Consider the following 22,547-nt stretch of genomic DNA (forward strand, 5'->3'; position numbering starts at 1 on the left):
CCCGCGCGTTCTAGAGCGGCCGGGCAGCGCGCCAAGTCCTCGCGCAGTCCCACAGTGCTGCGCGCTCTCCCGGCGTGCCTAGCGGCTTCCGGCGGGTGGCGGCGGCGGCGGGAGCGCGTGCCTGGCGGCGGGCCCGGGCGGTGGCGCAGCCATGGCGTACCGCGGGCAGGGCCAGAAGGTGCAGAAGGTGATGGTGCAGCCCATCGTATCCTTCCGCCGGCGGAGCAGGGCCTCGGGGGGCGGCGGCGGCGGGGAGGGCGGGGAGGAGCGGGCCGGGGCGGCAGGGCGGGCTGCGAGGCCCGCGGGGCGGCGGCGTGTCGCTGCCGGGCTCCGTGCCGTGGTGCTGCCCTTAACGCTCCGCTCCAGAACCTCATCTTCCGCTACCTGCAAAACGTGAGTACCGCGAACGGGCCGGGCCGGGCCGGGCCGGGGGGTGGGGGGCTCCCGGTCCCGGGGAGGGCCTGGAGCTGCTGCCGAGTCCCGCACTGCCGGCCGCTCCGCGGCGCTGCGCCGCGCCCACTCTGTCGGGGGAGTGCCACAAAGCGGCTGTGCGCCTCGGGCACGGCAGCAGGTTTGGCTGGTGGGTTTTTTATTTCCACCTTGGTTTTTAAAGCCGGTTCCTGTTAGCGGACGAGCTTCCTGTCGTTCGGGTGCAGAACAGCTAGTTCTGAGTTCAGAGTTTATTTTCTACATTTAACAAATTATCTCCGTAATGGGAGCCTGATCTTTGAATCACACGTGCAGGGGCGTTCTTTTGTGTCTGTTTTAAAATATATACTAATACGCGTGCATCCATGACTTCTTCAAATCATTGAGAAAAACACCTTAAAAGATGTCTGAGGACACAACTGAAACCAAATTTGAGAGTTTGTCCTTTAAATGTTATGGAACTGCAGTGGCTGTTAGTAGTGGGGGTCCAGTTGAGTTCTTAGTGCACAGGAGAGAGGAGCAAAATTGTTTGGGATGTTTATATTCATATTTTGCTCTTTTCCCCTATCATTTTGCAGAGATCCAGGATCCAGGTGTGGCTCTATGAGCAAGTGAACATGCGGATAGAAGGCTGCATCATTGTGAGTATCAGGATGTGCCCTTATTGTTTCTTTTATTTGTTTCTTCAGATTCACCCATTCTGTTTCTTTCTGTCAAGAAAAACACAGCAGAGTAAAAAAGCACTCCTTATCCCTCCAATGAGTAGTCTTAATTGCCCAGCCTATGTCAGCATAGTTAATGATAGTTCATATCGCTGTTGCTGAAGTTAAGAGCAGAGGACTTAGTTTGCTAACTGCTTTTGTTGTTTTTCTTTAGGGCTTTGATGAATATATGAACTTGGTGCTGGACGACGCAGAGGAGATTCACTCAAAAACGAAATCAAGGAAACAGTTGGGTATGTCTGCATAATCTAAATGATATATGGTCTGAAATGTGGTTATTTGAGCCTTCCAAATGGCAGCACTTTAGAACGCAAAACATGTGAAGACTGTTGATCTTGAAGTATAATGAAAGGATATTGGCTAGATCTTTGTTCCTGCTGTTTGTTGATCTGGTGGTTTTGTTGGATGCACAGGAGAATCAATCAGTGCTGGAGACTGATTTTTCCTTACGCTTGCTGTGCCACCTCTGAGTCAAAGCAAGGAGCCACCTAAGTGGTGGTATTTAGTATTTACCGTCTGCTGATGAAGATGAGCAATGGTCTGTGACAAGTGATGCGCTCAGGCTCTTAGCGGGGGCATGGTGCTGCTGGGGCGCAGAGCACTAGAATGGAGATTGCGTCTGATACGCTGTAGTGTGAAACGTGGGCCATGTGCTGCCAGGCTTGTAATCCTGTGGTGTGGCCAGCAGGGAAGAGACTGTGTGTGACTGTAGTCTGAAAAAAAAACTTGTCGGTTATCACGTGGGCATCTTCTTGCAAGCATCTTTGCCTTTGTGAAATGTTATTTGAAAACATGAGGTTATCCTCAGACCCTGGGATCTTTCTAATCCCCCTTTTCCTTTCTCTGTGTTGCAGGTCGGATCATGTTAAAAGGGGACAATATCACTCTTCTACAAAGCGTTTCTAACTAGAATTTGCTGTTCTTCACTTAGAACAATAGTTACTGTGCTTCAGAGTGGATAAAGTGCTAGGTCATGGGAACATGACCTGCTGGTAGATAGGAAGCTATGTGTAGCTGGGGTTGCATGCTGAGTTTAAAATGGCTTGTTTCTTTGTGGGAGTATTTTTTTTAACTTTGAAACGATAAAAGATGTATTTCACAAATAAACATTTTTCACGTTAACTGTAAATGTAAATCTGCTTGTTTTCAGTCTTATGTCCTTCTATGAGTGGAGGGCGGGGGGAGAAATGTGTTTGAAGTTCTTTTCACCATGGATCTATGCAGTTTCTGATAAGAGAAATATCTCTGTGCGTTCTGGAATGTTAATTCTGCATTATGTTGACAAGATGGACTTGTTCAGAAAGGATACTGTAGCCACATGCGCTCCTTGAGCTTGCATGGTTCTAGTGAAGTTGTTACAGGTTTTCCCCAAGAATATGCAATTACAGGCCTCCATGCCCACAATGACAGCTTCCTGAGACATTTCCCAAACAAGAAAAGCAACACCTAATTTCTTGAGAATCTGTACGGGAGTGCTCATTGGGCACCAGTCATTACAAATTTGTTAGCAGGTTGGCGAGGGATTTGGGGCTGTAGTATAATAATCTGACGTTTACAAACTTTACTGTTTTTCATGCTTGCAAAATAACTTTTATCTTCAGATTAGACAGGTGGAGTTGGTTTGGATAAAATCTTTAATTCTTGCTTCTTTGGCCAGGGTGTCTAGATTAAACCATGGTTCTGTTAAATAAGTTGGCATATCAAATGTATTGGTTGCTTTTTTTATCTTTTTTTATTATTATTATTATCCTATTGAGGATCTGGCTGTTTTATTTAGGGTTCCACAAGAGAGTTGAGTTGCATATCTCGTTAATAAAAGATGAGTTTCGTAGCATACTTGTGATTGTCAGTCCCCTCTGCTGCTTTTCTGTTTAAAAAAAAGAAAAGAAAAAAAAGTTTCAGCTGCAATTGTAGCTGTCTAGACTGAGATTACCTGGGTGGAGAGAAAATAAACTTGATACACAGGCGGCACTAGAAGTCATTTAATCAGCTCTTTCAGTTTTTCAAAACTTAAATTTTTGTATCATTTTAATCATGGAAATTAATAAATTCAAGATGGAGGAATCTTGCCTCACAGAATAGAAATACAAGATATGAGTCTTCTGGCAGAGATCACCCAGCACACTTCCCCCATTCCAAGAAGTCAGGAATATTGTAGGAATCGGGAATATTGTAGCAGGTATTCCTGGCAAGAAATTTTTGAGAAGCAGTATGGCATATTATAATGGCTAAAGCAAATTCAGCTGTACAGTCTGCTAATGGAATCAGTAGTTTTGTATTAGTGTTTACAAGTTTCAAGTGCTTTGAACATATAGTAAATATAAATAACCTACCAGTGTTATTTGGGAATAGAAGTCACTAAATGTCACCAGCAGCTAGCCCATATGGAATAAAATAGTAACTGGGTCCCCTGCATCTGCTTTCTGTTTTATTCTTGGTGTGCCAACTGAAGCTTTCAGGGAAGTAAGGAAGTTGTCTCAATCAATAGTCTAGGTGTTGCAATAATGGGTATTTGCGATGCAGCGCCTGTAAAATTTACCTGCCTGCATCTTTTTCTTGCTTCAGACAAATAACAGCCTTGAGGTTCTTTGCCTAAAACTGTAAAATTTCTTTTTGAAGTAATCATTTTTCTTTCCAAGTATATATGGAAAATACCATACAAATGTGGAGATAGAGGTTATTTAACAGTGTCTGTTGCAATCAGACTGTTTAGGTCCAGTAAATGGAGGGCCAACTGAAATAAAGTTGCCTCAGAGCCTGCAGGGGTCTGTCCTTTTTCCATTTTTGTTCATGGCTGTCAAGAGGTTGCTCTTTGAGAAAAGTTGGACATTAAGAGAAATAGCTTGTTCTTATCAGCACTGCTACTGCCAGCTCCAAATTATGCACTTCAAGACATTGTAATGCCTCCTAGAGCTCCTCTGCTCTTTGATATTATCTAATTAGTGCGAATGAATGTCAATATTGGAGTAGGTTGATGATGGGAGGAAGGAAGTCCAGGCTAATCATCTATGAAGCATCTCATGATAAGGAACCAAAATAGGCAGTAATTATCGGGGGGGGGGGGGAGTTGCAGAAGAAAATGAGAAGCTGCTCAACAGGAAACCATGAAAACTGCAGAAAGCCTGCGGGAGAGTCCAAGCATGTGTGGATGTCCAGGAGGAAATACAGCCCCATTGTTTGTGGAGCGCCTGGCAATGGGGTGTTGCGGTCCAAGAACAGAGCTTCTAGGCATTACCAGCACCCAGATGGGGCACTGAAACAATTCTGGCTTTGCTGAACTGGCTTCCCAAGAAGCACTTGTCTGCCCTCGTAAAAACCACAGGACTGACTCATCTAAATGCTTGCCGATTTTTAACCCCAAATCCTTTCAGCTTCCTGAGCGTTTTCAAGCTGCAGGCAGCAAGAAGGTAATGTCTCATGAGTCGCTGGATGCGCAGTGCCAGAATGAGATTGTGAGACTCAAGCTGGCTGCAAAAGAAGGCGTTAGACGGAAGGGGGTGCTGCGGCCTTAGCGAGCTCTCCCCTACCCCTCCAGCAAAGTGTCATAAGCCTCCGCAGGAACACAGAGTTCCCCAGCATTCAAGCAGCTTTATTGGCTCCTGAACAACCTGGAAGAAAGAAAACTGGGCTGCCTAGTGTGGGGCTGCTCTCTACTGGTGCGGCAGCCAGACAGGGTGCCTGTGTCTCCTCGGCACCAGCGCCTTCCCTGACTCACGCGTACCCTGAGAACTGGGGTGTTCCTGCTCCTGAAAGGGATGAGAAATCAGAGGGTCTGTTTTTGGCTGAGCGAGAGGCAGTGAGGAGGAGTAAGGTAGAGTGAATGCTTACAATTGGGCTCTGTTTAGAGAACTCCCATTGCTTGGCTTTCTGCTGTGTTGAAGCCTGTTGTGTTTGCTTTTGCGAGTTGTACTTTTCCATAACGTGCAAATTCCTTTGCCTCGAGAGCGGGGGGGGGAGTTGGAGGGTGGTGGGGGGAGGACTGGGCCGGGGCGGGGGGCGTGTAAAGACTCCTTTTGAAGAAGACGCCTTGAGGTGGCATTATGAGGAGTGCCCCAGTGTGCTGGATTATTGCAGTGGGATGTCATGTCGTTGTGCAAATACCATGCAGCAGCGTTCACGCATCTCTAGGAAACAAAGTGCTTACGGTGAAGTTTGCCAGCAAAAGTTTTCTTACCACTACCAGCACTCAGATGTCACAAACGAAAATCAAGCTGAGGGTAGTTTTAGATACCATCTCACTCTCCCCTAGTGTGAATTTTGTAGCAATAAAACTTGTAGCTCTTTCTTTTTTTAAGAAAGTTGAGGACTGTTTGTGCACTAAAGATGGCACTTTACAACTTACGTAAGACAGAGGTCTCTACCATGCGGCATTTCAGTCCAAGACCATTCCATGGATTGTGGCAGACAAATGACAGCCCACTCGGATCAAGGTGGGGCCTGTGCAGCGCCTGTTTGGACTTTTTGTTAAAGGTGAAGGTGACTCAAAATACTGGAAGGTGCTTTGAGTAAATATCTGTCCCCTTTGTCTGCCTGTGGCTTTGGGGTTCCAGGAAAAAGACTGCGCTTCAGATTGTCCCTTTCGCATGCCAAAATTGATTGCCCTGCCCCAGCCCAGGCCTTTTGCAGGATGAGGCTCTGCGTCTGTGAAACAGCCCCCTGAGGAGGGAGGCAGAGTGGTCCTGTCTCTCCTGAGGGGAGACTCTCTCTCTGTCCTTCTTTGATAGGATGTTATGGATTTGCACAGTAATTTTATATATGCTTGAAACTAAACCTAGGAGCCAGCCAGCTGGAGACACTGGCAAGTGTTTCTTGGTGCTCTTCTCTGCTGTTGAAAGGTGTTATTGCACTTTTGCTCGCATATCTCAGGTTTTGTGTGTACCCTCTGCTGCGGTGGGATTAGTGCTAGGGCAGGACATGGGCCTACATGGGCACCACACAAGGGAATGGACACCCTGAGTAGCCCGTGGCTACATGCTGAGCTTGGACTAGCTTCAGTATTTGCTGTATTTTCAGATCTGTAACCTTCAAAGTGTCTGTAAAATAAGTAAACGATGAGATGAGATTTGTAGCTGTCTGTGTTGTACAAGGGGAAAATCACCTTTCCCTCCACAGTGCCCTGCCACCACCTCTGATCCCATAGAGCTTCCTTCTCCCCAAACTTCACCACCTCGGGCTTAGTGCATATTATCTGAGAACTTATTTCAAGGACTGGTATGTTTTATGCCTTGTGTGCCTAAAAATAATGGTATCAGAGCAACAACAGTGGAAGGTCAAGGAATCAAATGGCTGAGAAGTTGTCCCCTTAGGGCAGCATCTGAATATGGACAACTTGTGTGGACGATAGAGGCAGGAGCTCACAGAGAGCAGCCTTAAATCAGGGTGTAATGGTGCTTCCTAAGTTCCCTGTTTGTCGTTCCTGTTCCAGTCCGGAGTGGGGATGGAATAGTTCGGGACTGTTTTCCCTCCAAGTTCTCCATTTTTCACTCTGGATAGTAAAACTGGTTTCCTCTTGCCAAAGACTAGGTTGGTGTCCGTCAAAAGCAGGTATGATGCCTGGGGAGAGGAGTTTGCTGGGCAGCCATTTCACCCTTCTTCCCCTGTAGTCCTTGTAGAAGGGCTCTCATCAGACAAAATGCCAAAAACTGGCTTCAGCAGGTTTTGTTAGTGGCAGTACCCTCCGTTGGCAGCCCACACACAAGGTGCCCAGCATGGCTGCCCCCCCATCGCGCGTTTTCACATTCATACCCACCAGGGGCATCATTACTATTGTTTGTAACATCTCTTGGAAAAATGAGTCATGGGCATTTTGCCTGCCCTCAGCAGGGAAACTCTGCCACATTAGCAGCAGCAACGCCCGCCCCCCTGCTCCGCTGCCTCGCATTCCAGCAGGCCCTTTCGTGCAAGGAGCTCGCCTTGCTTCACTGACGTTGCTTGATACTGCTTCTTTTCTTGCCGGTGGTAACCTGGGCCTCAGAGAGGGTGGTGTTCCCTCATTTCACGTGCACAAAAGCTCAGGAAGAGTTCAGCCCAAGGTATTACAGCAAATCTCCCTCACCCGCTAGGAGACCTGGTTCTTGTAGGTTGTCTTCCCTCCTGTACCTGGAGCTAAAATATTTAAGTTTGAGCTTCCTGCGCTTGGCTTTGAAACACGCTCTTTACCTAGCATAGTGTCGCGGTAGATAATGTTACATCCGGGCTCTTCCGGCAATGGTGCCGGTTTGTCTGTAGTAGATGGAGATCTTTATTCACAGTAGCAAACCTTCTGCTCAGTGTGGTAGGCTGTCGTCTACCCGCACAAGTTGGAGTATAGAAATAGTAAGAGAAAGCCAACTGATAGCCTGAGTTTGGGACAGTTTGTTTTACTCACATGCAAGTGTTTATTAGCAACCTTAAGACCCCAGGACATGTGGGTGCTATTCCAGATTTTGCCCAGCTTGCCAGAAAAGTCAAATGAGATCAGATTTTCAGAAGCACTTGCCTTGTTATAAGGGCCAGAGTTTGACTGAGCTTTTCCACATATCTGGCACTGATTCTGGCTGCTGCTTTTTGGAATTTTCCCTTATCTGCTATTCTTCAGAGTCTCTTGTCTGCAAAATAGGAACAATATCTAATAGTCCCCTGGGGGGGTAATAGCTGATGGAGTGGTGTGATGTCCTCAGCTGAGTGGAACAACGCTGAGCACCGACCTGCTGTCTCTCTGGCTCTCCTGCTGCCAGGCAATCTGGTTTGTAAATAAATCTGAGTTTTCCAGGGACGCTTTTCTCCTTCCCTGTGCTCTCTGTTGGACGGGGATACAAATATGATTGCTCACAGCAGAATTATGGTGACCGTTCAGGTGGTCGTATTTTGCCTTGTAACTGAGCCAGGAGTATGCCAGCTCCAGCTGGTGGGGAATCTTGCAGGACTGCCAGACCTCAATTGCATTTTGTAGATTAGGATGTTATAAAATAAAGGGAAAGTTTGACCGGCCACCGTACCCTGGACATGCGCTCTCACCTGAACAGGAGCCGTGCAAGCACACGGGGCTGTACAGAAGTGCCAGAACCCCCTGCGCTCCTTAGGTGTGTCTGTGAACCTGAGTCGGTGGCTTTGAGCCAGATGCCAGGGTCCCTAACGGCACGGGGACGTGTATCTCGCCTGAACGTTATTTCTGACTCAGTGGCATCTGCAGAGCTGCTCCCTGCCGCTCGGGAGCTTGTCTCCCTGCAGAGCATGGGCAGCCCAGAGCTGCTGTCTGGGCCCCCTCCGGCTCGCCACGTGCAGGTGTTGGGGGGACAGCAGGGCAGCACCAGCGGGAACCGTGCTTCGGTGGAGATGGGCTTTCAAGTTAACGCTGTGGCAGGTACCGGCATCCGCTCTTTAAAAGGCTTTGTTCTCCGCTGGGGCGCGGCAGACCATATTGCACCATGCCTCCTCCCCTAAGTACAGTGTTTTGGAGCCCGTCCCTTTATCGTAAATCAACAACGGAGCTAATATTCATATCGAGGAAGTGAGATAATATCAGACCCCAAGGTGGGCTCCGAAATGGGTGCGTGAGATGTGCACGAGTTTGGGGGGTGTGAGAAAGGGGGGCTGCGGTAGGAACTCTTTATCTGAGAGGAAATTGCACTATTCAAGGGGGAGAGAGAGCGTGCGTGTGTGTGTGTGTGTGTGTGTGCATGCGTATTTGTGCAAGCAACATTTGCCAGGAGCACGAAAGAGCTGCTAGTGCAGGACGGACTTGCTAGAGGCTCTAGGCAGCACCTGGGGCCAGGTTAGCGCGTTGCAAACCCCAGCTGATCTTTGTGGCACGTGGGCTGGGGTCGGTCGGGCCGTGGCGCGGAGCCGTCCACTCCCCAGATCCCAGGGGGGCAGATCGAGGGGGCGAGAGCCAGGCCCCGGAGGGCCCCAGGGTTCGGGGCAGAAGCAACCAAACTGAGCGCAGAGTTCCCGAGGGGCCCGGGGGCTGCGGCTCCCGTGGGAATGTTACCCTGGGGACCCAGCAAGCTCGACCTCTGCACGCTGCGTTCACCGAAGGAGGAAGCGTCTCCCTGCCCTGCAGCAGGGAGGCCCGGGGGAGTGGAGGGATTTGCCTAGAGACAGGCAGTGAGTCGGTGCCAAGATCAGACGTCCAGTGTCTTCTATCAGGTCTTACCTGTTTTTCCCAAATCGCTTCTATTGCTCCCCAAACAAATCCCTCAGCGCTTTTTTCTGAAATCAACTTTGGAGGTATTTGAGAGGCCAGTTCCACCCTCATTTTATTAGCCACAGTGGGAATTCCCAGGATTAAAAAATAAACAAACAAAAGTAGGTTGAATTTATACCTTTATTAGCTGTAATTGTTTCCTTTCCGTTATAAAACTTTTTTTTGTGTGTTATTTGTGCTTGTGCAGCACTTGTTCACCAGCGCTTGTTCTGTGGGGGTATTACTGTACTCGAAAGCTCACGGTGATGCACAGCAGTTTGTGGCTGAGCTGTGAAGTGTCACCTGCCTCCCTCTGGCCAGCCGCGCTGATGTGACCGCAGAGGAGCCACGAGGCAGCCGAGGTGCCCGCGAAGGTCTCCCAGCCTTTCCCCTGGCTGCGCGAGCGGGGCGTGCAGCATCGCAGGGAGCGCGAGTTCCCCGGCCGGATTTGCACCCGGACTCTCCCTGGGTGCACGGCGCTGAGCTCTGCAAACGCAGCCCCCGTGCTGGCCTGGGGGGCAACCCCCTCTTTTTAGGATTTGGAGGGTTCACTTACCGCCCCGCAGAGTGCAGAGGCCCACGCCGAGCTGCCAGGTCGTGCTCTTCCCCCTTTGAGGGCGCGATGCCGGCCGGGGCCCCGCAGGCAGTGACAAGGACAGGACAGGTGGGTCAGCTGGCGCCAGCCAGCACCCAGGGTGCATTTGGGTGGTGGGGAAAGATGCTCGGCGGCAGCTGATCCCGACATAGATCTGCCACATCCTTTCAGCCCTGCGGCGCGAGGGCTGCGGGCCAGCGCGCGGGGAGCTGGCGGGGAGGGGGGGGGGGGGCGATGCGCGTTTGGGCCCGGCTGTGCTAGCCGGCTCGGCGGGGCCGTGTCCGGGAGGGCGGTCAGGCCCCCAGGAAAGGGGCTCTGCTGGCTCCGAGCCCGGCTGCGCGGGCGGTGGCGGGGACACGCAGTGCGGAGCGGAGCCGTCCCAGGCTGATTGGGTTTCACCAGGGCGGGCGTCCGCTTCCCCCAGCGGCGCTGGCGTGCGCCTGCTTTGCCCCCTCCCTGCCTGCCCCCCGCGGGGCTCCCTGCCGGGGTTTCTCCCTGGCCAGCCGTTGCGGGCAGCCTCGTGCTGAAGGGGCCTCTGGGGAGAACCTCTCTCCTTCCCGCTCCGTCGATCTCCCAGCCCACCTCCAGCATGCCCTGATGTGCCGGGGCGGAGGCGGGCTCCACGCAGGGATCAGCTGGGGGCCGGAGGCAGAAGATGGCTCCGTGTTCGTTCCCCATCCCCCAACTTTTGCATAGTGCCCAGATTTATTTTTTTTTTTAGTAGGAAAAAAATATGCAAATAGGTCTTGGGCCAGAGGTGCTGCACAAACAGCAAAGAAGGGATCCAGGTTGTGTCTGTCTTTCCCAAGTCCCTGGTACTGATGGACGTCAGGCACTGCCACGTGGAAAATGGCAAATGGCCCTTGCTGCGGATGCTGGAGGATCTTGGTCTGTAGGGGATGCTGGGGTTAGGAGACGGCGAGAACGTAGGGATGTTGCGAGATGGTGCAGCACCTCCGGAGCTGGTGCTGTTTGACGGGAGAGTGAGGCGGATATTCCCAGAGCCACGGGGAAGGATCCTTGGTGCCCCAGCCCCAGCTCCTTGGTGCGTGTGGCTTCTCTGCAGCTCCCGGGGAGAAGGGGGGGGGGGGTTGCTGAGAAGGTGAAGCGCTGCTCCCTGCTTGGCTGGGTGGTCCTGGTGCCTGTGCTGGCCGTGCCCTGGCCTGTGTGGGCACACGCATGCTGCAATTCGTCGTGCCTTTTTAGGAAGGGTGGTGAGGAGGGGTGGGGGAGGAAACATGCCTGCCTCGCTGTTTAGTGTCCCACACACGGAGCCCGCCTGGCCCTCGGGAAACCTCCATCCACGGCGCGGCTGGGATCTGCCGCGAAAGCAAACAATGGGATCCCCAGAGACAACAATGCCCCATTGTCCTTTGAAGCCATAACAATGAAACAATAGACCACAGTCTGCTTCATTTATTCCCAGGCATGCCCCCTGCAGCCTTGTCCCGCATCCCCGATGCTGTCTGGATTCAGGGGCTCACACGGTCCCCAAGGACGTTCTGCTGCTTGCTGCCCCCCTCCATGCAATCCCGCATGCACGGCCCCCGTCCCTCGTTTTTGGGGTAAGTCCCACGCAGCCCTCAGCCTCCCCCGTCCTCGCGGGCTGTGCCGGGAGAAGAAGGAAGTGGCTTGTAGCGGACTTTGATCCGCGGGGTTTCATCAGCATTAGAGATGGAAAAGTCCTATTAGGTCATGCGGTCCGAGCCCCGGAGAACAATGGGGCATTGTTGTCTCTGGGGATGGCCACTCGCTAGCTCTTGCCGTCACTGCAGTCTCTGAAGGTTTCCTGGTACGTCCTCCTCCTCCGGGGCAGAGAAGCGCTCAACCGCAAAGCCTGCACCCACCCCGATCGCCCGAACCCCGCCGCAGACGCCCCAAACGCGCTGGAGGAGGGTGGGCCGGGGAAGGGGGCAGGAGGGGTGGGAGGCAGGAGGAGAGGATGGCGCCTAGGAGACCCCCCCCCCCCGTCCTACAGGAGCCGGGAGCCTCAGGGCCTTTTGAGCTGCCTCCCCGACGCCTCTCCCTCTCTTCCCTCTGCCTTCCCTAGAGGAGCCAGGCCCAAGCCTCAAGCTGCTCTTTGCTTCCCTGTGGTCCCCAACGCCAGAGCTGCCGGGGGCTGTTCTGGAGCGGAGGGGCGAATCCCCTCCCTGCTGGTGCCACGTGGGCTGCAGCCGCCCCGGGCACTCGCAGTTGGCAGCATGGGGGGGCGAGCGCTCGCCCGGCTCCGTCTGCAGCCCGGGAGGGCACCCGGTCAGCGCGCAGCGAGGGGGGACGTGCTGGGGATGATGGGGAACGCGGCTGCAAGGCAGTTGTGGTTGGGCCTTGATGTTTCCTGCCATTGAAACTCTTCTCTTCCCTTTACTGGGTCCCTAAAAGGCAGTGGTGGGAAAGAGCCGCGGCTGATTTTAACCAGCGACTGCAAATGCCAGGTCCAGGGCTGCCTGGCCTCGCTGGGATCCCGCGCAGGAAAAAGCTCAAATGGGAACACAGTGCAGGGCTTGGGACACCGCTTTCCCGAAAGCCGTAGCCAGGCAGCAGCTTCCTCCTGCGCTCCGGCGTGTTCAGACGTGTGGGAGCTCGGTGGAGGCCCCCTCTCTTCCCGGTTACCTATCAGCAGACAAACCCACCTGAATAGGTAATGAATGGAGGAGAGAAAAGAGCCCCGAGTACATTGTGTTTCCAATGGGCCGGGAACAATTGCTAAATACAAATCACACAGAGAAAAGGGAGAGAGAGAGAGACAAAAGAAAGAACCCCAGCACAAAGGAGAGGAATGAAATGGTAAGTAAAGTCAAACAAAAAGGAGCCGGGCTGAGACAAAAGAAGGGAACAATATCCCCGAGGCAATAGGCTCCTGAACAATGGGGACAGTGACAGCGGCACAAAGGCACACTGTTTGCAAGTAGACGTTATCTCACACAGCCACTGGCAGGCCTGGCCGTGGCGCTTCTATTTTCAGGGATGCTTTTGTGCTGCGCTGAACAATATTCCTTGCATGGTTGCAGATAGAGAGATGAGGGGGGTTTGGTTCTTTTTTGCCTTCCTGGTGCCAGCTCTGTAATAAAAACAGGTTCAACCCTTCTGAGAACAGGCCAGAGCGAGGAGGGGGGGAGGCAGACCCGGCTGAGCCTGACCTGCTGCTTCGTCCCCGCTCCCGTGCCGCAAGGGACAGTGCTGCTGGAGGCGGAGGGCTGGAAGAGCATCTGCGGATGCTCCCTCCTGGAAGGGCCAGGCTGGGGCCCGGCTGGGTGACGGCGACCACCCGTTGCACGGCTGTGGCAGGGCCAGCGCCCCTTGTGCCAGCGTCTGCTTCGTGCCGTTGGTCGTGCCTCGCAGAAGGAGCCGGTCGCTCTGGCTTGGATTGCTTTATGACTCACGTCCAGGGCTTATCAGGCCCGAGCTTCACATTCGGCCAACTGCGCTCGTAGGCCTGAAACCAGAACCGGGCAGACCAGAAAGATGGCTTTTCCCCAGGCTGCCTTTGTTTCGAGTGCTTAAGTTTTAACATTTGATGGTTGTTGGCACTGACACAGGTGCCCGCTGAAGTGAGAAGTCTCCCAGGTCCTGGCGGAGCCGCCTTGCTGCTGCCAGCCCCGGCTCCCTGCTGCGCTCCCTCGATGTGTGTCCCCCTGCGTCCTCGGCCGCCACCTCTGCTTGCGCCAGTGAGTGCTGCTGATTTGAGGTGTTCAGGTGAGGCCAGCAGCCCTGGGAAAACCGCAGCCGCTTCCCTGCTGCTGGCGCCTCTCCTTCAGCCCCTCTGGGGCTGTTTCCCTACCCTGCGCTGCTATGGCATTAGAGACCGGGACAGGGATCAAGGCCAGCTCTGCCTCGGAGTCTGGCCATGGCCTTGGCTGAGTCACCCAGTCGCAGTTATAAGATGAGGCGACGGCACTGTTTGGGGGGGTTCACCTGCATGTTACAGCTCTGCAGCTTGGACACTGCAGTCTTGGTGGAGGAAAGTGTCTCCAGGCTGCAAGTGCTTCAGGGCTGAGGCTTTTCTCTTTGGCTGTACAGCTCCTGGCACAGTCCTGGTGTCCCAGTCCCTCTGGATGCTGCCGTGCTCCTTGGAAACACCAGTGCAAAGCAGGGCTCGAATTCTTCCCCCAAAGGGGCTGGGGAGGGCCAGAGCTGAGCGATGGTGGCTCTCAGTGTAGCCTTTCACCCTGTCCTTTTATCTCTAGACCCTGGGTGAGGGTGTCCCGGTTAGATCCAGCCCCCCTGGAGAAGTGTGGAGAAAGGGCTGGAAGCACCTGAGAAAAACCAGGCTGAGGATTTTTGGTAACTTGGAGCCGTGTGAAGGGGTGGGTGAGCGCGCAATGCCCACGCAGACCCCGGCAGGAGGCTTCTAGCTATGCAGGCCCGCTGCTCGCTCTCCCATTTTCTCTCGTAATACTTGGGTTGGCAGGAGGCTAGAGAGGCGCTGCCAAAGCTAACACGGCCCGTCGAGCAACCGCAGCTGGGGCAGGACAGGGCTTTGCACTGGGCCCTCTTTGTGCTGCCTCCTGCTCGTGCATCAAGTTGTCAGAGTCCGTTCCCGTCCTCAGCAGCCCGCTGGTGCACGGCAGCGGCCCGCTGGCCCGGGACTGAGCTCGTGTGCCCTGGGAGCTGCTTCTCGGGGGCTCAAGGTCAGGCAGGTTTTCCCAGCCCTCTCTGGGGAGCTTGCTGTGTGTGTTCTGGTTTTGGGTGTTTCGGTGGAGCTGGTGCAGGGCTTTTTCCAGCTGAGGAGCCATGCTCTTGTCTGGAAAATCCTTCTCTCAGGGCTTTCCGAGGTGGCTCCTAATGTCTGGTCCTGCCCGTGGCCCTGCTGATGCTGCCCACTAATGGCCTGGCTGTGCTGCTCCACCAGGATCGCAATAGTGTGGTTACACTCCAACGCATTTATCAATAGCATTGGGCTGTTACTAGAACTAATCAAACAACGTTATCAAAGCAACCGGCCTGCAGCACCCAGGCACTTTCTGATCCAGCTGGACCCATTCATTTGGGCAAGAAGTAACGCTCCCACAAGCCACCGTTCCCCCTCAGCGAGGTCCCTGCGTGGAGATCTCGACATGCTTGCGTTACTCAGTTCCAGGGGTCCCACACTCGGAAAACCATAACTCCTACGTCTCTTAAAAACGAGCTGCCACAAACTGTGGGGACGTCACCAAGTTACTGTAAGTGACTTGCGAGAGGAGAATTCAGGGTGTTGTGAAGACAGAGTCAAAGAAACCCTGTATCGGAACCGATCTCCTAAAACACCCAGTTTTCGCAGATGGCTTTAGCTCTCACTTGAAAAGCTGCATTTCAGATATTGATCATGTTATCTGAGGGTGCATCCTGTTGCTAAGTTTGGCTGCTGCTTCAGTTTAACAGCTGTTGCTGCAATGAGCTATAGCTGCTTTAAAAGTGTGCGTTGGGGATGGTGTGTGTCGGGGGGGCTGTTGTTTGGCGCTAGTAAAACTGAATCCCTGATTGCATTTGACCGTGGGGAACAGGAGAAATGAGACTTCTCGGCGATGCTGCAGTGAGCGCAGTTGCACCCTGCCATTTCCTGCCCAGCCTGTAAATCACAGCGTGACCAGACTCACTAAGGACATGGTGCTGTCGTCAGGCTGGGGGAAAATATTTGGGGCACTAAATCAAAGCAAAGTGACAGTGTCTTACACTGAAGCTGTTCTCATGCAAACGGTTCCCTAATCCTGACTGCCCCGTATCTGATTTTGCGGTTGTGTTTGTGCACGTGCTTTGAGTTGTGTCTTGTGTCGCTAAGCTTGGTGTAGAGGAACAGTCTTTTTCCAAGAGTTAAAAGCCTGGTACCCCTCTGTGGCTTGCAAGAGACGCAGGGCCGTGGATTGCGTCCTTTCCTGCCAGCGGCTGGAGCTCAGACATGCTGGAGCCCTTTTGCTCAAGCGCGGAGAGAGACCAGACCCTTTCCGAGCCCCGCTTTGCAAAGGGCGCATCAGCCCCGCCGTGCAAAGGGCATCGGCGAAGACCGCCAGCCCCCCGCGCTTCTGCCCACGCGTCCATCCTCGTCGCAGCAGCTCTGCCTTTGCCCTCTCGCCCCTGGCGCTGCCGCTGGGTCGCTGGTTCCCCACGGCGCCTGCCAAAGAGGCAAGTTGTGACTCTGCATTTAAAATCCCTAAAGGCGGGCTGATGCTCTGTGCTCGGCTTTCATCTTCCTGGGCGAGACGGGCTTCGCAGCCCGCTGCTCCGCATGCCGGCAGCCCCGGCCAGCGTCGCCCCAGCCCCGGGGACTGGCCTCGGACTCGGTGCGTTTGCTCAGCCCCTGCTTGCGTGCCTACATTTGCGGTTTCTCTCTTCTCCTAAGCCTGGTGGGGGAAAACAAGTCTGCTCTTTCTGATATAGTTTTACTAAGTTGGAGCTCTCTGCTGCAATTAGCTGGTATTTAAATCCTCCCTAACCCTTAACATCCTAATAACAATAATAATGATTAGTAATAATGCTCCACACGTCCTGCAGTGCCATGCATCTAAAGATTACACTCACTAATTAATTAAGCCCTGATCCCCCCCTACTTTCCTCAGTGAGGAGAAAAAATCGCTAAGAGTCTCTTAAGAAAGGACATAAAGGCAGGGAAATCCAGGCACCAAAACAAGACAAATGGGGATTTAAAGACAATCCGTGCTGGGCCCATGTGACCCGAGGAGTGGACGAGGCAGGAGAAAGGATAAAAATGCCAAGCACAGAGTGGAGAGAGAAAACAACCGCCAGCTTAAAAACCCGGGGAAAGAAAAGCACCAAGATGAAGGGAGTGACAAAGCATCAAAGGGAAGAGAAACCAAAGGCGTTGGAACAAAGGACAAGCCGGAACAAAGGACCAAAGAGAGGAGAACAAAAGCACTAAATAGAAAACAAAGGCAGGGGACAAGAAAAGCCCCTCTGTCAGGGCTGAGCTGGAGGGTCCCCAGGCCCGGTGGGAGGTGGGTGGCACTGGTGGCACTGCGGCTCCCCGGCGGAGCCGCGCTGGCGGAGGGCGCCGGAGCCTGGGAGCCGGCGCCCCGGGAGCCCAGCTTCGCCTTTGAATGCGAGATGATGGGCTCGGCCCCAAGCGCTTGGCTGGCTCGGGTGGTGAGCGGAGGTCTGCAGCGGCCCCAGGCCTCGGCTTCGCCGCCTCGCTGCCCTCCGGACGCCGGGGGGGCGAGCGCTGCGTGCCCTGGCCCCCTCCCTTCCCGCTGTGTGGTCCGGACGCCCCCTCCCTCCCTCCCCTCCCTCCTCGCCTCGCCGCAGCCTGCTCGGCATCACCCCTCTCTGCTCCTCTCTCCCCGGCGCTTCGCAGCCCGCGGGCGCCCCGAGCCCCCGGGCACGGCCCCCTGCCCCGTCTGCCGCCCCCACCCCGGGGCGCCAGGCTGGCCGGCGGCAGGGCCTGGGCCAGCTCCGCGGAGGAGCGGAGGCTGCCGGCATGCCTGCGTGCTCCCCACCCTGCCGCTTTCCCTTTGGAGGGGAGCTCTGGGCCGGCCCGGCCCGCGTGCGCGGCGCGCTTGTGTCCGTGGGGCCGGCCTGCTGGGCTGCGCTCCGGGAGGACAGTTCGCATCTCTTGGATGAAAAACAACAGCGGCATTCAGGTTGGAAATAGAGAGCTGCAGAGCCAGGCTGTCGCTTTGCTTGCTTTCCCATCAAATCCCGATTTGGAGCCGAAACTTCCTGGCAGAGCTGTCATCACTTGTGGGTCAGGGCGTGTTGCATGTGCAGCATCGCGGGGGATGCAATGGTGAGCTCCAGTGTCGGGCAACTGGTGGCCGTCGCCGCGGCCAGATCCGGCGGTGGGGAGGCGCTTGCACAGGCAGGGGATGGTGGCAGGGGGTGGCAGCCCCTCCAGAGCCAGGCGCTCGCAGCCACAGCGGCAGCAGACGCTCGGCTCTGCCTGGGACATCTTGGCTGCGTGTAGCCACAACAGTTTGGAAGCGGCGTGCGATTTCTGTGTCTTTTGGAGGTGCCAAGCTAGAAGGCTTCAAAGCCGCCGGATAACCAGGGAGCAAGAGCCAGGGGCTTTCTGGAAATCGAGTCGTGGACCTGTGTCTCCGACTCCAGACCCCAAAACGGAGTCAGCCCAGCTCCGGCGTCTGCTCTCCAGCAGCTGCCCTGGCTGCACACCTACCCCGTGAGCCGGGGGCGGCTGCTTCTCCTTGTGCGTCCTTGCATGTAACGCGGCCAAATCCATCTTCTCCCAGCAGGAGAGCAGGGAGACTGGCCTCCGTTCCGGCTCTGCTGTGGAGGCTGGCGCCTGGCAGAGGAGGTCGGGGCAGAGTGAGATGCCGGGTTTTAACCAGCAGAGTGAACCATTTGGACACTTGTGGATGCAACACCGTGCGTTGTGCCTGCCAGAAGGGAGCGTTTCAATCGTTTCCAAATGTTCTGCCCAGGTATTTTTGCTCAGATCCACTCTCATGCGCCAGCTGGAGTTCACCTGCGGCTTCAGTCCATCGCCCCCTCCGTTTTCCTGCGGAATCATTATTTGGTTGATTTTACTTTATTTTTCCATTGAACTCTCTCTGAGCTAAAGACTCAGGACTTGGCTGAGGACTGAGCGGCTCCGAGCGCTCTCCCCGTAGAGCAGTCCTGGAGCATCCTGGTTTTATTACGCCCGGATTAGACCCCGTTAGGCTGCGGGCGGACGCGCCGGCCCTGCGCGGGCTCCCTGCAGTAGCGGGGCACTGCCAGCGCCGCGGAGGAAGGCAGCACAGAGCTGCGAGCCGCTGCAAGCGCCTCTGAAGCGGAGAACACAAAATGTGGTGTTTGGGTGGAAATAGCAGGGAGGTTAATTCCCGGAGCTCACCCGCCATCCTGCTAGGAGCCAGCGCCAGGCAGGGAGCGGGGAGAGAGGCTGCCGGCCCTGGTGGGTGTCGGGCTGGTGCCGCTTTCGCAGCAGTCTCCCTCCGGCCCCGGGAAGCGTCTGCTGCTGCCCTGCGGGAGCGCACAGGGGCAGGGGAATCACCCCAGCGCGTGGCCGGGCCACGGGCACAGCTGTGCTCCCGTACTGGGGGGCTCCAGGCAGGGACTGGGGACAAGAGCTGTGCCGGGGAGGCAGATCTGGGGAAAACCAGCACCCGGGTACCCTGGAGGCACAAAGGTGGTGCGAGGCCATCGTGGCAGGCTGCCCGTGGCAGAAGAGGACTTTTCCTTCAAACGGAGAAGCGCCATCATGCCCCAGTACGGGCGTCACTGTCAGCACTGGGAGAAGAGTGGAGAAATCCCTCGGAGGACGGTGCCGGGGGGGGGAGGCCAGCTCTGCCACCGCTCCTCCCCGCTCCGGGTGCAGAGGGCCGGGGCGAGACGCGGCGGTGGGGGAGCCCCGCTGCTCACCCTCGGCTCGCAGCCGGGGCGCGCTCGGCCCCCCTGCCGTGTCCCTCGCACCGCGTGGACCGCAAGACTTGGATACAATGGGGTGAACTGAGGACAGAGCCGCCGCCACCGCCGCACTTCCAGAGAGTCTGTGCTTCTCCGTTAGCACTGTCGTATCAGCTCGGGCTTAATGTGCTGCAGATGTGCATCTGTCCGCAATGCAAGACCACAGCGTGTGTGCGTCCGCATGTGTCTCGGGGAGCCTCTCCTCGCAGTGTGGCTGCCCGGCCGGGGGTGCAGCGCCGGCCTCACGCGGCCCCCCCGCTGCACGCTGCCGTGCTTCCAGCCTTGGAGCCTTTTGGCTGGCCGGCGGGGGTCTGCAAGGGATGTTCCCGGGGCGGTGTCCGTCTGGCTCTGGTCAGACGGCTCGGCTGGCCGGTGGCTGACTCTGCTTGCAGGGGAGCGGCTCCGGGAACTCTGCCCGTCCGGCCCAGCCTCATGGTGCGGCTCCTCCTTTCCGAGAGCAGCGTTTCGCAGGCGTTGGCCGTGCGGCGCGGCCTCGGCGTCGCCTGCCAGCGGGGACGTTGCGGGGGGCCACCCTCCTCCTGCGGGCGCGGGGCATCGCAGGGTGCGCGAGGCAGGTCCAGAGGAGCGAGGTGGGGATGTCTGGGCCCTCGGCTCCCCTGTCTGCAAATAGCCAAGGCGCCCGAGCCGCGCTGGGCTATTGCATTCCCTCCCTGGGCTATTGTGTTCCCTCCCTGCGCTCCAGAGCTCCGGGGTGGCCTTTCCGGGGCGCTGAACACCCCCAGGGCCAATGCAGCCCAGCAGGACCGTGCTAGCCCAGCACCACTGGGAACCAGTGCATTCCCATTTTGCCACACCAGGGCACCCTGCTCCCTAGGGACGCTGCCCCCACGCCAGCCCCAGGCAGCGGAGCCGCTGGCTGGGTTAACAGCCCCGCTGGGTGCCCCGGGGCAACGGCAGCGCTTCCAGCTGCGCCTTTCCAAGACTTTTACAGGAGGAGTGAGGGGTTTGGGAGCCACGAGAGCAATCAGCAACGTCCACGCGGCTTGCTCCTGGTCGGCAGTGGCTCTGCAGCTTTCCCAGGCTGGCGAGGAGCGGAGCACATGCCCGTTTCCAGACAATGGACCCGCTTCCGTGCAGGAAGCGAGGTCGGATTTGTTCTCCCTGCTTTGCCCCCTCCGGCCAGTTATAAAGGGGCCAAGCCATTGTCTGAACCATTTCCATGAGTCAGGCACCGGTATCCTGCGACGCGGAGGCCGGGACACGCAGCCAGCCCGAAGCGGGCGGCGTTACCGCTGCGGCCAGCGAGCCCCCGCAGGCTCCGCACAGGGCGGGGGGCTTGGGAAAAGGAAGGCGAGTGCCGGCTGGGCCTTCCCGCTCCGTGCCCCCCGCTCCGGCGGCGGCGGGATCTTTGCCCCCGCCAGCTTTCCCGGCCCCTCCGCCCATTGTGCCGGCTTCCTCCTGCCGAGGGAAGCAGAAAGCGCCGAGGGCAACGGCGGGGTGTGGGGAGCAGGGGACGGGGCCCCGGCGTGCGGGGCTGGTGGCACCGCGGGTACCACCGGCGTCACCGCCGCCTCCGGCACCCGGCCCGCGCCCGGGCGGCCCCGGCATGGCGGGGGACGATGCCGGCGCAGGGGGCGATGCCGGGCGGGCGGCGGGATGCTGCCGGGCACCGGGTGGCAGGGAAGGCCCCCGCGGCCCCCCGGGAAGGGGGGGGGGGGAGGAAGGAAAGGAAAGGAAAGTGAAAGTGGTGGCCTGGCTGTTGCTATGGCGACCCGAACAAAGCCGCTCGCCTCTTTTTTGGCTCCTGGGTCCTCGGCCCCTTTGTTCACTGTCACCCGTCCGGTTTGGGGGGGACGCGCCTCCCTCCTCCTCATCCTCCTCCTCCCCTTCCTCCTCCCCCGGCCGCTCGAGGGGGCTTGGCGGGGCGGCCGCAGGCTCTGCCCGAGGACGGGGGCACGGGAACGCGTGGCTGCCGGCTCCACCGCCGGAGCCCTTGGGGGCTTCTCCCTTCCCCAGCCGGGCTGGGGCGGCGGGTTCGGGGGGGCCGCGGGGCCGGTTTGCTGCTTGCTGCACGGCCCCGGGAACGCGCTTTCCCCTCCAGGTCTCGGTTTCCCCATCTCTGAAATGGGCATATTCACCACGGGGCTCCTCAGTGCTGGGGGGGGGGGGTCTGCAGGTGCCGACCGCTCGCTGGCTTTTGCCTCCAAATGCTGTCGCGTTTGGTGTTTAACCTTCCGGAGAAGATTCCGGATGGGAAACTCTCCCAGATAGCTTCTGCCTTGCCCATCGCGCTGTGCCTGCCCTCGGTGCTCTCGGCCTGCCCGGGGACTTCACACGACGGCTGCCCTCATTTTTGTGCCATAGTGTCGCTGCCAACGTTTCTCAGGGTGCGGGGATGCTGGCGCTCCTGGTGCCGGGGTGGCTGCGGGATGCTGGCGCCTCCGTGCCTCTGGAAAGCCGGTTTTCCAGGTTAGCACGTGGCCGCTTGGTAGCCAGGGTTGTCCCAGCTGAGTGGAACCACACTGAAGGCCCAAGAGCTCCAACTGTTGTTTTCTAGTCCTGGGACTGGATGCAAACAGTGCTTAAAAAAAAAAAATTCCCATGGAACAACGTGATGGAGTGGAGGGAGGAAACTGCTTCAAGTCGATGGGAATTTTCCCCTTTGGTGAACCGTAAACAGTTCCCCTTCGATGTTGACATAATATTTTAAAGATTTTATAAGAGACGATAAAATGTTTGTCAACACAGTTGTTTTCAAACAACCAACCGGAGCATCGTTTTGCTCCCAGTGAAGCGTGTTTTCCTTCGGGAAGGCTGGTGACCTTTTTTCGTCCGGGACCAGGCTCCCAGGCAGGGTTGTCCGGATGGACACACGGCCCGCGTGTGGGAGCGCTCTGCGCCGGTCTGGAAGGCAGCGCTGGGGCTGCCTGCGCCGGGCTGCGCTCCGTGGGTACGTTGTCTCCCGTGGGGATCCACGGCACTGGGCAGGGGCGAAGGAGCAAAAAGCAGGGGCAGCGGGAGGAGGAGAGGCCGCGAGCTGGGCTTGGGGGTCTGTCGTTGGGCACGGTGCGCCGCGAGGAAGCTCAGCCAGGCTTTGGGGACTCCCCTCCTGCCTTGCGGGCCGTGCACTCCGCGAGCCGGCTCTCTTGCCAGTCCGTCCCTAGGAGGTAAATCCCCAAGATCCCAAAGGACCACTTTGGTGTGACACATGGCAACACGGCGAAACGGGCCCAGGAGAGCATCCTGCTTGGATGCGGCTTGCTGGGAGCCGGTGAGGGCCCCGTCCCGGAGCACTGCCCGCCCCCTCTCTGGACATGCAGGGAAA

General features: G+C 56.6%; 1 protein-coding gene across 1 annotated transcript; it reads left to right on the forward strand.

Annotated features, from left to right (window-relative positions):
• Positions 1 to 77: 77 nt before the first annotated feature.
• On the forward strand, positions 78 to 2,280 carry SNRPE (small nuclear ribonucleoprotein polypeptide E). Its single transcript, XM_067310771.1, has 5 exons — positions 78 to 205; positions 367 to 393; positions 1,008 to 1,070; positions 1,306 to 1,384; positions 2,006 to 2,280. The coding sequence occupies exons 1-5, from the start codon at positions 152 to 154 to the stop codon at positions 2,059 to 2,061; spliced, it is 279 nt and encodes a 92-aa protein (XP_067166872.1). The 5' UTR covers positions 78 to 151; the 3' UTR covers positions 2,062 to 2,280.
• Positions 2,281 to 22,547: the final 20,267 nt, after the last annotated feature.

This window comes from Apteryx mantelli, chromosome 25 (genome assembly GCF_036417845.1).
Source record: "Apteryx mantelli isolate bAptMan1 chromosome 25, bAptMan1.hap1, whole genome shotgun sequence".
Lineage (NCBI taxonomy): Eukaryota > Metazoa > Chordata > Aves > Apterygiformes > Apterygidae > Apteryx > Apteryx mantelli.